Source organism: Alexandromys fortis, unplaced genomic scaffold (genome assembly GCF_014885135.2).
Source record: "Alexandromys fortis isolate MF-2015 unplaced genomic scaffold, M_Fortis_MF-2015_v1.1 scaffold_75, whole genome shotgun sequence".
NCBI classification, from domain to species: Eukaryota; Metazoa; Chordata; class Mammalia; order Rodentia; family Cricetidae; genus Alexandromys; species Alexandromys fortis.
Window position 1 is genome coordinate 6,727,006 of NW_026067956.1, and position 14,448 is coordinate 6,741,453.

Here is a 14,448-nt window from a genome sequence, read left to right on the forward strand (position 1 = left end):
GGTAGTGGGCTGTGGGAGACATCTCTCTCTGCCTAAGCGAGCTGAGGTGTTAAGAGGGCAAGCAAAAGCAGTTGCCTGTCGATTCAGTCTCTGCAAGGACAGATGGAAACCAGGTCTCAGCTAAAGCAGTGCTTCTCAACCTGTGGGCTGTATATCAGGTATCCTGCATAACAGATATTTATATAATGATTCTTAACAGTAGCAAACTTAGGAAGTAGCAGCAAAATAAGGAACCATATCAAAGGGTCACAGCATTAGGAAGATTGAGAACCACGGAGCTGATGGACCTGGTTGAAGACTCAGAGCCATGAAAAACATGCAAAGAACTCGGAGAGGCAAAGGCAATGCCTACTACTCGTGGACATCAGTCCCTTTCTGTCTCCAAAACACCCCTTCCTTCTTCCTCGTGGGCACTTTCCTCTAAACTAGATTTTGAGCAATCTGAGCGGGAGGTGGCCAGCACCAGCGCAAAGGGTTAGAGCTGATTGCCTTTGAGCATGGATGTGCGGCGGACAGGACCCCAGAGCCCTCAGGGCAAAAGGTGACCTCTCTCTGTGTCCAATAGGAGTGACACCAACTGACCTCTTACCCACCCACTTCAGAACAGAGCAGCAAATATACCTGAGTGCCAAAAATGTTCCCTCCCTCTCAGCGTTGGACAGATGTTCCTGGGAAGGGGAGACACTCACAGTTGGACACAGGCTTCTTGGGGCTCTGGTTCTCTTGCAGCCTTTGTTCCCAGATGAGTCACTGTTTAGAGGGCAAAGCTAGCCTCACTGCAACCCTTGACACAGCTCCAAGCTTAACCCCCAAGGTCTCATTTTATGGCAAACTGGCACACTTGCCTCTGAAGGTTGGTAGGACCCCCATAGAGGGTCCTGGTAGGAAAGAGACAGCATCTGGCCAGTGGGGCTTGGTCAGAGTGGGAGTTATTCCCGTATGGAGGCTCAGGGTGCTGTTCACTTCCTTTGCCTTGGCTTTCTCATCGTGTATACCCTCTGGCTGCTAGCCACACGCTCCACCTGGATTCAGATGGGCACAGCACACTGACAGCTGGGTAAAGTTGCTCTGCCCTAGTCAAGGTGAAGGTCACAGCTGGAGCTGCCAGAAGCAGGCTGGCCAGCTGTGGGTGTGCCCTTATTTTTCCTCCCACACCCAAGGCAATACAGAGGCTCATTCATCCAGGCAGGGCAGGGCACAGCCATGTGAATGTCACACTCTGTGCCTGCAGAGACGGCAGAGGCTTTTTCCCCTCACAGAGACAACTGTTTGCAGTTAGAGCTTTGCCCTTCCTCTGAATCCCGGGTCAAGAGGGCAGGCTGGGCACACAGCGAGTCCCTGGTCTGTGGTCAACTACTTGGACATGATGGCACTTGGGTTTTTTTTGTTTGTTTGTTTTTCTTTTTGCTGGTTTTGTTTCATAGGGTCTCATGTATCCTAGGCTGGTCTTGAACTTGCTATGTGTTGAGGGCGATGACTTTGATTCTTCTGCCTCTATCTCCTGAGTGCCGGCATGCCTGGTTTACACAATGATTGAACTCATGGTTTCAGGCTTGCTAGGTAAACATACTAACAACTCAGTTACACCTCCTGCCTTGACATTCCCTTTGGAGACAGGTCTGAGGATGCTGCCCAAGCTGGTCTGGAGTTCATGAGCTCAAATGATCCTCCTGCTTCAGCCTCTAGCTTAGTTAAAGCTGTAGGTGCAGACATGGCCTGTGGTTACCACTTTTCTAAATGTTAACCCATTTTGTGTGGTGATGGGGTTACCAAGGCTTTGGAAGATGAGCTGTAGACCACATGGCTAGGATGATAACGTTGCATGTGCACGAGTCTGAGAGGGGCCCAGATGCATGGCTGTGAGCAGTTAGGACTTGACTGGTAGTGCTGGATCTGGGTTTCTCTCTTGGGCCATGGGGGAAGGAAGGGCCTGCCTGGGAGGGAGGCTGAAGCATGGCCTAGTGGAGACAGCCTGTCCTCCAAGATTCAGACTTTTGAGTCAGAGGTGGCCCTGATCCTGTTGCTTGATCAGGAGCAGGTCCGTCACTCTTTCTGAGGCTACGTGTTCCCTGCCAGGGCAGGCGCAGCTAAGTCTGCACGGTCCAGCATAGGTAGGCTTAGCTCTGCTATGCTTTAATCATGGCAGACACACACAGACATTCTCCCTACTTCAAAACTAAACCACACTCCTGTACGCGTCCTTCAGCCTGTCCAGTCGCCCCAGGCAAACCAAGTCTAGCCTTCCAAGGTCTTTATCCAAAAACCTTCTGGAAGGAGTGCCAGTAAGGAGGTGTGGCTATTCACACTACACATGCAGGTAAGCAGGAAAAGAACCAAAACACATAAAATGCTGTCTCTGATACCATAGTCGTCTGCATACTGAAACAGTTCACGGTGGAGAGTATTAGGGAAGAGGAAGGAGAGCAGCGGGCCGGGGAGGGGATGGAAGGTAAGGGTCACAAATACACTCAAAGTGTATGATACACGCATGAAGATGTTGTAATTAAGCCCATAATTTGACAGTGAATACACACTAAAGACAACAATTGTGGTGGTTTTGAATTCCGTTCCCTTCACATCCTAACCACTCCTGGGACTTGTGGACTTTTCAGGTGCCACCGTGGCTACGGCAGCCAGCATGGCTAGTGATGGAGACTGAGATGCTCACACATCACTCCCCAGAGGCACCGCAGGATGAGGAATGGCTGAGGCTTGGAGTCAAGAACATTTACGAGGGGCGTATGCTGCTTCCCAGCCTTTTCTCCAAGAACAGTCCTAACTTTGGGCAGATGCCTGGCTTTAGCCGAGAGCCTCATCCAAGAACATTGTGATCTCAATCCCTACTGGCTGCATTCCAGGACCCTGACACTGAGAACCTCCCAGGTCTCAGTAGGGGAACACCACATAGCTCCAACGCCACGACCTTTCTTAGGTCACCCTGCACGCCTGTGTGGTGTGTCCCACCCTAGGTCTGGAACATTCTTCTTATGACTTCCACATCTGTTGATGGGAATGGCTCCTAACTGAGGAGGCAGCAACAGTGGCTAATGCTTAGTCACGGGATGCAGACAGGGTCTCTGTTGTGTTCAGTGTGGCCCTGGGGTACTCCTGGCCTGGGCCCTTTCCTGTTTGGAGACAGGACAAGAATCCAACCGCACCCGCACGAGTAAAGAGAGAGGAACAAGATCAACAGAGTGTGTGGTACTTTTTATTCAGTCTTTAAGTTGTGCTTCTTATTAAATGTGACCTTCGCCAAGCTCCAGTCTCTCAGTGTGTGCCGTGACCTTTGTGTGCGCACAGCGTGAGTGAGCTCCAGTGCCCTTTTGATTCAAACCCACACCCCGGCCACTTCACTGACTGTAGAGCATCTCAGGCTCTACAGTTCCCACTGGGCAGGCACACAGCCTCCATAAAGGGATGCTGGGAGAGAGCCAATTCAAACGCAGGGAAAAGACATGTTCTTAACTGAAATAAAATTAGTACATGGCCTTGTCTGTGTTCCATGATGCTACAGAAACACATTTAAAAAGTTTTTTTTTAATCTCTTTTAATCAAATAAGCAAATCCAGAAAAGTCAAAATCTAAGGGCCTCCATACTATCAGGGAATATTATAAAAATAATCTGACTTCTGTGACTGGAAAATGCAGGTTATAGGGGCTGCACGGAAGCAATACACCTGAACCGTGGACAGAAGGCAAAGGGCCCTGCTAGGGAGTTCTCTGCATGGAAAACCCACTAGAGGCATTTACACTGGAGAACACATTCCCTTCCTGTCTCTGGGTGGAGACATATGTGGCCAAAGACAAGAAAGACGGCAGTTAAGTGTCATGGGGAGTCAGGCAATGGAGAGCAGACAAGCAATCACAGCATTGGCGTCTGGGAAATACCACTTTCAAATTCCATTTCAGAGGTTTGAGGTCTGAAAGCCAATCATGGACTTAAATGAATTTTTCTTTCTATGCCTGTGGGGCACAGAGGAGTGCTTCAGTTCCTCTAGCACACAAGAGGGTGTTTGGGAGCAACACTTTCAGGCTTTTTAGCTTCTCATGGAAGACACCGGTGGGCAATTACGGAGTGCAGTTTATTACAGAACAAACTGGACGAGAGAGAACCTTCGGTCATTTGAGAATATTTTATGCATGAATCACTTCCCCCTCTACTGATGAAAGCCAACCACAGCCCTCTGGCCCCATGGTTTGCATCCACTATGACCCCCACCTCTCCAGTCACCACAATGCATTCTTCCCACGACAACAGATGCTCGTGAAATACCCCCACACTCACCGACCCTCCTGAGTGCACAGAGCAGTGCTCTACAGCCACCTGTCTGGATCTCTCCTCTGAAAGTCACACCCAAGGATGCTCTCTGCCCCCGTGGCCCTCGCTGACCTCACCTGGTCCTCAGCTGCTCCCAGGCTAGCCATCCACAGTAGGAATGGGCATGAGCCCGGGATCAGGCTTGGGACACAACGAGGGACAGTGAGCAGAAACTGAGCAGTGTTCCTCTGCAGCTAGGAGGGAGCAGGCAGAGGTCAAAGTGTACACACATAAAGCCTCGTCTCCCGTCTCTTTGGTGTCTGAAAAATCCTGTCTAAATGAATACACATAGACAGGGTTCCCTCCCCGTTCTGTCCCAAGAGACACTTGTGGTCCTTCTACTTGGTGGCCTGGGTGATCCAGGGTCCAACTCTGGAATTACACTTGCTTTGATCAATGTTTAATATAATGGCTGATTCCATATAAGCAATCAGAGATTTGATTACAATGAATATATTAGTCTAGACTGATTTTTTTTCCATTCAAATGTTTATATTCCATCTACCCTGAACAATCAGCTGAGGAAACAGGCACCTCCAAAGCCTCCCCAAGAGTAGAAACTGTTGAAACAGCATTGTACACACAGGGCAAGGGAGACAAACAGCCGTCAGGGCAGGGGCCACCTTCACGGGGCTGCTTTCTTCAAGTCTCGAATCTGTTTAATCAGGTAGTTCTTCTCGTCAGCAAACTGCTCGTCATCTGTCCTTTCTTTCTGGAAGCTGCTCAGAAACTCAATGAGTTTGGGCTGATTTTTTAACAGAATCTCCACAATAGGCTGCGTTTTGTGAGGGCTGGCCACGAACACCTAAAACAGAGGGAAACATCTGAGCAATGTCTTTCTGGAATGATTCACACGCCAGTGACAGGAATATGACTCAATAATCCTTGTTGCTGGTTTCCTCCATCACCAGCCTTGCGGCGTCTGCTTCCTCGGCAGGAGGGAGCAGCACAGGTCCCCCAGAAGGCCATGGTCTCCCTGGTCTCTACAGCTCATGATGGAACCGTCTCTAGCACTGCTACCCACAATGCCTCAATCCCTAGAAGGCCAGGGGCCCACACAGGCCAGGAAGAGGCTCCTGAGACTTCTACCCAGTAGGTCCAGAACCATAAGGTGACAAGGCTTTGGCCTCCTGGTTACACAGTATCTTAGGTTCCTCCTAGCCACCAGAACAAAGAAAGCACAAAGGTGATTAGTAAACACTTTAAGACAAGTGATGAAGAAAAGCCACTCAGGTGGGCAAATCGTGGCTATAAATGCCTACATCCTGAAGAGAGCTAACTTCACACTTTAAGAAACTAGGAAAATGAACGTAGTGTTTCTCAAATTCTTCAAAGGAGGAGGAACATTCCTAGCCCATCCTATGAGAACAGCAATGCCTTGACATAAAGCCAGACAAAACAAGGAAGAGAACTCTCAAAGGCCAATATCCCTCATGAATGAAAAGGCAATTAACAGAGTCACACAGAGCAACCAAGTGGAACTTAGTTCCTCGTAAGACATCGAAAGACCAGATGTACTGTGTTCCCCATCCAGATTCATTTACAGCCCAATCCTCAGCATTGACGGTGTCATTTTCTATGGCAACATGAACGTTACAGATTCATCAGGCTCAGATGACGTCATACTGGGTTAAGGGACCCCAATCTCATGACTGGTAAGAAGGAATTTCAGATACAGAGGTGCATGGGCGTAGAGAGGAATGGAGTGATGTGCCCACGGGGAAAGACTGCTGGCAAGCACCAGGAGCTAGGAGAGAGGATGGAAGGATTCTCCTCGAAGCCTTCAAAAAGATTGACTTCACTGACACCTCAGCCTTGGACTCTGGTCTGCAGAAGTGGGAGAGAATATATTCTGCTCTTTAGTACTCTGTCATGCCCTAGGAAGCTGATGTCACACGGTCATCTCAATTTTTTCAGAATTTGACAAAGTTCAATACTTTTCAGATACAGAATGAAGCTGGGTCCTCACCTCACACCCTACACAAAAATTCTTAAAAATGAACAAAGGGCTAAATATCAGAGCTACTGGGACATTTGGAGAAAACTACAGAGGACACAGTCATGACCTTGCCCATCAGATGAACGGCACTGAAGTTAACTCTTCCGTATAAAGGACCCTGTTAGGAGGGAGGGAGAAAGAATCTACAAGTCATAGTAGATCTTACGGATCTCACATCCGAACTATGTAACAACAAGGCATAATCTATTCACGGAGCAAAGGACTTGAGTAGAGCTTCCTCCAAAGAGGAATAAAAGTGACCAGTAATCCACAAGAAAAGAGATAGGGCAGTGCAGGTCACACTGCCGTAGGGTGTACAGGCATTGAAATATAAAACAGAAAACGTGTGCCGAGCACAGGATACACTGCAAACTGGAATGCGCATAGTGTAGCCACCACGGAAAAGTCTGGCATCTACCCGGTCAGCTAAGCAGTGAGTGACCGTGTGACCCAAGCATGCTGTCAACACAGGCAAAAGGAATGTCCAAATAACACCTGTGCTCAGTGCTGACCGCAGGAGCAGTCACCAGCCCAAGTGTTAACAGCCCGAGGACCCACCAACTGAGGAATGATACCACGCCATGGGGTCTGCCATGGACATCACAAGGAACAATGTGTTGAACAAGACACAACATGGATTTGACTCCATGTATACAACTGTACGAACAGGAGAATCCAGAGTGAAGAGCAACCTGGTGGCTTCCAAGTGTAGTGGAGAAAGGAATGGAGAGACTGTCTAGTGCACAGGGCTTCCTTCTGGGGTGCTGGAACACCCTGACATAACCTGTGGGGGGTGACAATTCTAAACACAGTTCTGCCTTTTCAAATGGTCAATACGTGAATTTTTATAGACATGGCTTTTGCTACAATAAACTAAAATTGTTACTTACAGAAAAGGTATTCCAGTCTTGTTTACACTGTCACACAAATGCCTGCTGTTTACACAATACCTGTGCGTACGCTCTGGCCTTTTCTGGTTGACATTTGTTTATAGGAGAGCTGCTAAAGTTCTCACTACAAACAGCCTCGAATTCTGTGGGAACTACAGAAATAACTCACAAAAGCTCTGCTTACAAGGGAGAGAGACCAGCGCACTGGACAAACCAGGCAGGCATGCTGGAGGAACTCTAGAGCCCACACCCTAGACCCAAACCTGCAGAAACAGTCAGGAGCTTGCAAGCTTCAACATTGTCCCTTATATTTCTGCTGATGACTCCCGAGCCCTCTGTTCAGAAGGCAGCTGGTCACTAGACTCTCACACTGCCGCTGTCTAAGGCTTTACTGGTGGGGTGGCAGGACCACCAATTGACGTGTAGGAGACCTCAGAGTGGAAACTCACTGCTGACTGATGGATACTGAATAGCTGTTGTAGCTCCCATCCTACATGCGATTTTCAGAGTCCCGCTAAACCATTGTAAACACATGAAAACTGCCTGTTGTGTTTTGGATTGTTTCACGGCCTGCATCCCTCAGTTTACATGACAGGTCTCAGAAATGTAATTTACGGAGTTTTCAAGCACAGAGGAAAGGCAGTAGCCACATTCAAATATTTAATTCAGGAAACAAAATATTTTATTCTTCATTTTAGATTCAAATGCCTCTTATGAATATTAAACCTTGCATACATCTTCACTGATCTCATCCAATTTTTTTTTTTTTTTTTTATCAGTAAGGATTTGAGCTGATGAGGCACAGGAGGGCTTTGCCCAGCTTTGCTGTCCACTGGAACACTTTGTACATGTGACATGGAGTTCCACAGAAGTAAAAATAATCATTCTTACACACACACACACACACACACATGCATGCACGCACACATGCATGTGTGCACACCTCCACGCGCGCATGCACACCCCTCACACGTGCACACACATACACACACGCGCGCGCGCACACACATGCACACCAGAAACTGGTGATCTTACAGACGGCTAGCTTGCTTCTGTTACAGAATGACTGCCAAGCTCTACAAGGGAGGTGCCCATGCCATGGATGACGAGGCTCCCTGAGCACCAAGGCAGGAAGCAAGGGTGGCAGCGGCCAGCGGGCTGGAAATTGACTCCCAGAGCGCTCACAACAGAGACACTGTTCTGTCACTGTTCTCTCGTGATGAAGAGAGAAACCAGGGAAATGACATGTGAAGTGAGTAGAGCAGCTACAGTGGTGGGGGTTCCATCCCAGCACCACAATAAATAATACTAACTCACTCCTCCAAACCCCTCCACTCAGACAGATTCACTATGAAGAAAGACTTACGCAGTCTTTCATCTTAAAGAAAACTGAGCTTGCATTTTTTTTTTTTACACACTGGTCTGTACTCTGTTCTATCATTCTGCATTTTTGCTGTTTTGTTCTGTTTTTGTGGTACCAGGGGTTGAAGGTAACACCTCATACATTACAGTCAAGCCCTCTGCCTTTAGTCACACACATGCCAGCCCTGTTTTACTTTTTGGGACATTGGTCAGGCTGCTCCTGAAACCATTCTACAGCCCAGGCAGGTCTTGAACTCACGATCTTCCTGGTCAGCTGGAGCAGCGACTATTACAAGCCTTTAGAGGCCTTCAACACAGAGTCTCTGTATACTCGGAGCTGGTCTCCACTTGAACAAAGCCAGGGTGGACTCACTAGGAAGTGGCTAGCTGACTTATATGTGCCGTAGGCTCTCATCATTACAGCTCTGGGGTAGGGTGGGGTGGGGGAGAGGCTGCTTGCTGTGCTCTCTAGGTGAGGCTTAGAGCACGGATACAGGCGATGGCTACTGCTGGTTGTCAGGCCAGCACTGTGCCACACACAGGCAGATCATGCCTTTGGTTTAAAGTGCGTGCTCTCACAGACAAGAGCAAGGAGAGGGAAGGGTATGGTCACAACACTCTTCTGTAAAACAGCTTCAAAAGCAAAGAGCAGGTCAAGGGAACAGGAGTGCCTCTGACCTTCCTTCTGAAGTTTTTTTTCAGCTTTCTTCATATTGTCCTTGGATGTCTCTAGGAGTTTACTTAGAGATAATGAATACATTAATTTGACTCATATAAATCAAGCCTTGCAAGTCTGTTGAACGGATATGAAGCTTTCTGATAACTTGCAAGCCATTTAGGTTTTAAAGTTTTTAGAACCAATCATATTGACACATAATTCATATACCATGTAGTCTGTTTATTTAAAAAATATATCCCAATGATTTCTAGTATGGTCATGGAATTTTGTGTCAACACATTCAACTTTAAGATACTTTTGTCACCCCAAAGAAACCCTACACCCAGCAGCAGTCACATCTACTGTGCCCCCCGCCACCTACCTCCTATCAACAGACAGTCTACATCAATGACAACGTAGCTCAGCACGGCATTCTCATGACCTATTCGTGCTGTGGCAGCAGTAGTTCCCGCACTTATTGTCAAAACATTACTGAGTTTTGAGAAGGATTAAAGGATGCCATTCCTGCTTCCATACATCTGGCAGTCACCCTCACACAGTCACTGCTGACTTCATTATTATCTATCTCCTTTCTTAAATTGTCACCAAACCACACAGCTGTTTCCAAAATACCCAAGGTCACATTACAGCCCCACAGCTAGGAGATGAGGTTCAGTGGCAGAATGTATGCTAATAAACTTGTCCTTGAATCTCCCACACAGACAGCTTCCTCAGCCACAAAATGAGGGTCCTCCACCTGCCTAACTTTAGGAGCGTGAGAGGCATCTTCTGCCGGGGAAAGCACTGCCAACACAGATGATGCAATGCTGGCACTGCCCTTGACTAGGCAGGTATTCAGATACATCTTGGAGACTTCACACAACTGGGGAAATAATGTAGGAGATGATGTATCCATTCCAAAATTATATCAAAAGCAACCTAAAATTTTCTAGCGCTGAAGTCTACTCAGGTTGTAGAGTAACAGCTAAGCATGCATGAGGTCCTGGGCTCAATTTCCAGTACAGAGAAAAATGGTTATTTTCTTACTCTGCATTAAAGGCACTAAATATAAGCTTTACTTTTTATTCTTCTAAAAATGTTTTGGGATGCTCTGAGAACTTTCACAACACCAAGCAGAGCCCTACTAAGCTGTACACTCTACTTTCACGTTAGGAATTTCTTTTTTATTGAAAAATTTATAAAATATATTCTGAATTTGTTTTTCCCCTCCCAATTCTTCCCAGATCTTATCCACCCAACTTTATTTTTTTGTTTCTTTCTTTTTTTTTTTTTTTTTTTTTTTTTTTTTTTTTTTTTGGTTTTTCGAGACAGGGTTTCTCTGTGGTTTTGGAGCCTGTCCTGGAACTAGCTCTTGTAGACCAGGCTGGTCTCAAACTCACAGAGATCCACCTGCCTCTGCCTCCCGAGTGAGTGCTGGGATTAAAGAAAGGCATGCGCCACCACCGCCCGGCTTTGATGACTCTCTTAAGGGAAGCACGTTTTAAGTAGGAAGAAGCAGCGTTCTCACTTCCTTGCTCTGCCTGTGTTAATAACTGAACGGAGCCAAGCAACACCAAATGAGGAGAGCATGAAGTCGAGCACTCCCTGTTTAAATCATGCCTTGAAACAGTAAACCAGCAGAACTATAAACAGTCCGTGTGTTTTGAGACAGTCTCACCAGCTGCCTAGGGTGGCACCAAACACCTGGACTCAGGCGACTGTCCTGCCTCAGCCTTTGGAGGAGCTAAGATGGTCAGGTATGCACCGCCACGCCCAAATACACACGTCTTCACATACTGTTACAACATGGGATGTTAGTAAATCATTGCCAGTCCTCAAGCTCACTTAGTCCAGGAATGTCCTTGGAGCTGCTGCCAGCCAGCAGAGCAGGTGTTCTGGGGAAAGCTGTCCTCAAGGAAGTGAGTGATTCATGGCTGGTTCTTCAGCAGCTGACCTACGGTCTGGCATTCCTTCCAGAACGACTGGTAGGAAAGCTCCTCCTGTCCAGAGGCACTGTGCACCAACTTTCAGCTGGACTGTCAGGCTGGCTTCTGTACCTGACATTTTCATATACATGTCCATCTGTAGTAACTGGGGCCTGAGTCTTGTCACTGGCCATATCTGAGTTCCAGTGGCTTTAGGGGTCAGTCCATGCCATGGGCAAACCCCTCTAAAGGTTTGGTGGGAAGTGGTAACATAGCCCACTGTTATTGGGGAAACTGGAAAGGAAAGGAACAGGGAGAGGTGAGCTAACAGTGGCTCAAGTTCTTTTCTGGGACAGCAAGAACACAAAGATACAGGCCTCAGAGCCCAGTAACTTTGTTTTTAATTTAAGCACTTCATTTTCAAATAAGAGAGCAGGTGGATATGCCCATGCCTTCTGCTGGCCCTGGTGCACAACCCAGATTGCTTCTCCTGACTCTCGCCCCAGGATTTCCCATGTTGCGGCTGCACTGTCCAGGGCCATGGACTTCCTGAAGTGGAGTTGCACAGAATCCCTGAACTCAGCCAGGTAATGGGATTGGCAATGCTGGCCTGGGAAGGCATTTCCGGGAGCCTGCCCCAGATTCTGTAGCTCTACAGAGGACCCTTTGAGGGGAGGGCAACTGTTCATAAAGAAGTGACAAGGTCTGGGCCTTTTGCTTTTCTAAATAGCAAAACATTATTTTTGGGAAGTAAACAAGTCATATTTGAGTGGAAGAAAAAGCTGAGGTGCAGGGTAAGCCCAATTCACACACACAAGTAAACAGTGGTCAACTATTTTTAAATGTTCCTACTCTGTCCACTGATTAGGGAAATGAAATTCGGATTGTCCAAGGACAGGAGCAGGCCATTTCTGGTTGGCCACACTAAATCTTTCTATATGCATGCATTCTGAACAAAATGAGGCACAGAGTAGCCTGGCACACAGCTTTCTGTGCTGTCATTTCTCAGGAGAGTCTGAGGCACGTCTGCTGCTCTCTGCCACTGTGTTTCCTGGAACCACACACCCACTCTTTGTTTCATTGTTTGTTTACTGTTCAGGAGACAGTTCTAACACAGATGACGCCCGCGGCACCTCAGACACACACAAGCTGTACATCGCCAGCTTGGACTGCTTTCAACCACAGTGCAACTGCTGGACACCTCCCCTGTCCCCACTCCTTTCCTCTGTGCCTGAAAATGTTATAAATCTAGGCAGAGTCAAGTTTTCAAATTAAAAAAAAAATCAGCTTGTCAATTGTGGGAATAAATGAAAATTTTAGGTTAACATTTTAATTATTCTAGTGGCTTCTTGGAAAATACCTGGAAGCAGAAATACTAAGTTTCTAACTTGTCAAAGCAACCATAGCCTTATAAACTGCTATGCTCTCCACTAAAAGACAAAGAACTCTGTCTCTGAATATACACTTTTAAGACCAAAAATTCTTGAAGCTCACTCAGCTTTTTATGTCTACTCTACACATCATCTTCGAGAAAACAACCTGAAACTGGCAAAAGCTGGCCAGATGCAGAATGTGAACTGCAACACACCTTACAGTAGTAAGAACTGGAATTAGTTAGCCATCACTCAGAGCCGTCCATCCTAGAATAAAATGCCCAGTGACTAAGAAGGATGTCCACTGTTCCAACATTACACACGGCACACATGTTCACGGATGGCACAGCATGATGTGACGAACTAGGATATATTAGTGGGATAATGTCAATACAGCCAAAGGAAATATGCCCACAGTAGTTAGGAGTACGGGATTACAAACTAACTTTTACCTTCTATCAGTATATATTTAAGTCTATTATCTAAAATTTCCAGGAGATAGTTTTATTACCCAATGTTAGAAAAAAGACCCCCATTTCTAAAGCAGTAACAAACGAGCCCTGGGAGCTGGGTGCAGCCTCAGGACATCTCCTTGGGGTCAGAGAGGAGACTGGCAAAAGCAGAAGGCAGCACTTAGGTCTTCCATTCTAGCTAATATCGGATCACACTTGTAACCTGTGGGGGAAAAGAAGTCTTTCTTTTTAATTATGTGTAGGTATGTGTGTCTGCATATGGGCATGTGCATATGACTGCAGGGGCCTTCAGAGACCAGAGGCATGAAATCCCCTGGAGCAGGAATTATAGATGGCAGTAAGCAACCACATATGGGTACTGGAATCTGAACTTGGGTCCTCTGGAAGAGCAGCCAGTGCTCTTGACCTATGAACCATCTCTCAGGCCCTATGAGGGAAGCACTGAGCTGCTAAGTGCTAAGCTGCTAAGCTTGGCCTTGCTGAGTTTCCCAAGCTCTTGGCTTCTAGTGGATACTAAAGAGGCCTTTACCAGGCAGGTCAAACATCATTTACTTTTCAGTGGATTTTAATTTGAAAACAACTGCTTATCTTACTGAACGATACTGGGCAGCAGACCCTCTGAAGTTAGGTCAGCTTGTTGCAGATGTCAAACTTCTCTAAAGTTACATGTAAAGACCAGAGGCAAATTTGCCCAGTTATAGCTAGAACTGAAGCAATGGTTTTCTGCAATTAGATTAGTGCAAGAATATAATCTAAGTTTGCAAAACAAAAGAATTATCTAATTTTCTCCAAGTAAAGTAAAGGAAAAAGCAGATACTTTGCCATTTCACAGCTGAAGAAAAACACAGTCAGGTATCAGCTCTCTTTACCTTAAAGACATGGAAGGCTTCAAACTGGATGTTAGGACTTTTGTCTCGAAGTAGGTTCATCATCAGTTTCAGGTTCTCTGGCTTGCTGATGTACTTGGTCATAATGGCAAAATTGTGGCGGTCCAGGATTAGCTCGCCTAGCAGCTGCAAGACACAAAGCCAAAGCCATTATTTGACTCTTCAAATATAGCTCACCAGGACGGAATCAAAACCCAAGGCTGGTGTGAAGAGTTGTGAGGCACCGTAAATGACAGGTGTGTGCCAGGCACAGCAGCACCTGCTGCAGCCCCAGCTACTTGGGAGGTGGAGGCAGGAAGAGCACTTGAGTCCACGAGCTGCAGACCAGTGAGCACAGTGGGACCCTATCTCAAACAAACACAAACCAACTAACCAAGAGGTAAAGAAACAACAATCAACCAGTCAGGCCTGTGAATGGTATTGTTGCTATTTCATTAAGCTTTCGTGTGGCTTGGCTATGAAATTATTACTTATTGTTAGTTCTCTTTTATTTTTTTTTTTTTTTTTTTTTTTTTTTTTTTTTTTTTTTTTTTTTTTTTTTTTTTTTTTTTTTTTTTTTTTTT

General features: G+C 46.6%; 1 protein-coding gene across 5 annotated transcripts in view; it reads right to left on the bottom strand.

The window, feature by feature from the left end:
• Nucleotides 1-4,696: 4,696 nt before the first annotated feature.
• Nucleotides 4,697-14,448, bottom strand: part of Cab39l (calcium binding protein 39 like) — a 98,807-nt gene continuing 89,055 nt past the window's right edge. For all 5 annotated transcript variants that reach the window (XM_050152258.1, XM_050152257.1, XM_050152259.1 and 2 more), the window contains 2 exons: nt 13,868-14,011; nt 4,697-5,123 (listed from right to left, as the gene is read on the bottom strand). In XM_050152258.1, the coding sequence (XP_050008215.1) occupies nt 4,944-5,123; nt 13,868-14,011 (324 nt within the window). In that variant the 3' untranslated portion in view covers nt 4,697-4,943. The remainder of the gene's footprint in view (nt 5,124-13,867; nt 14,012-14,448) is intronic.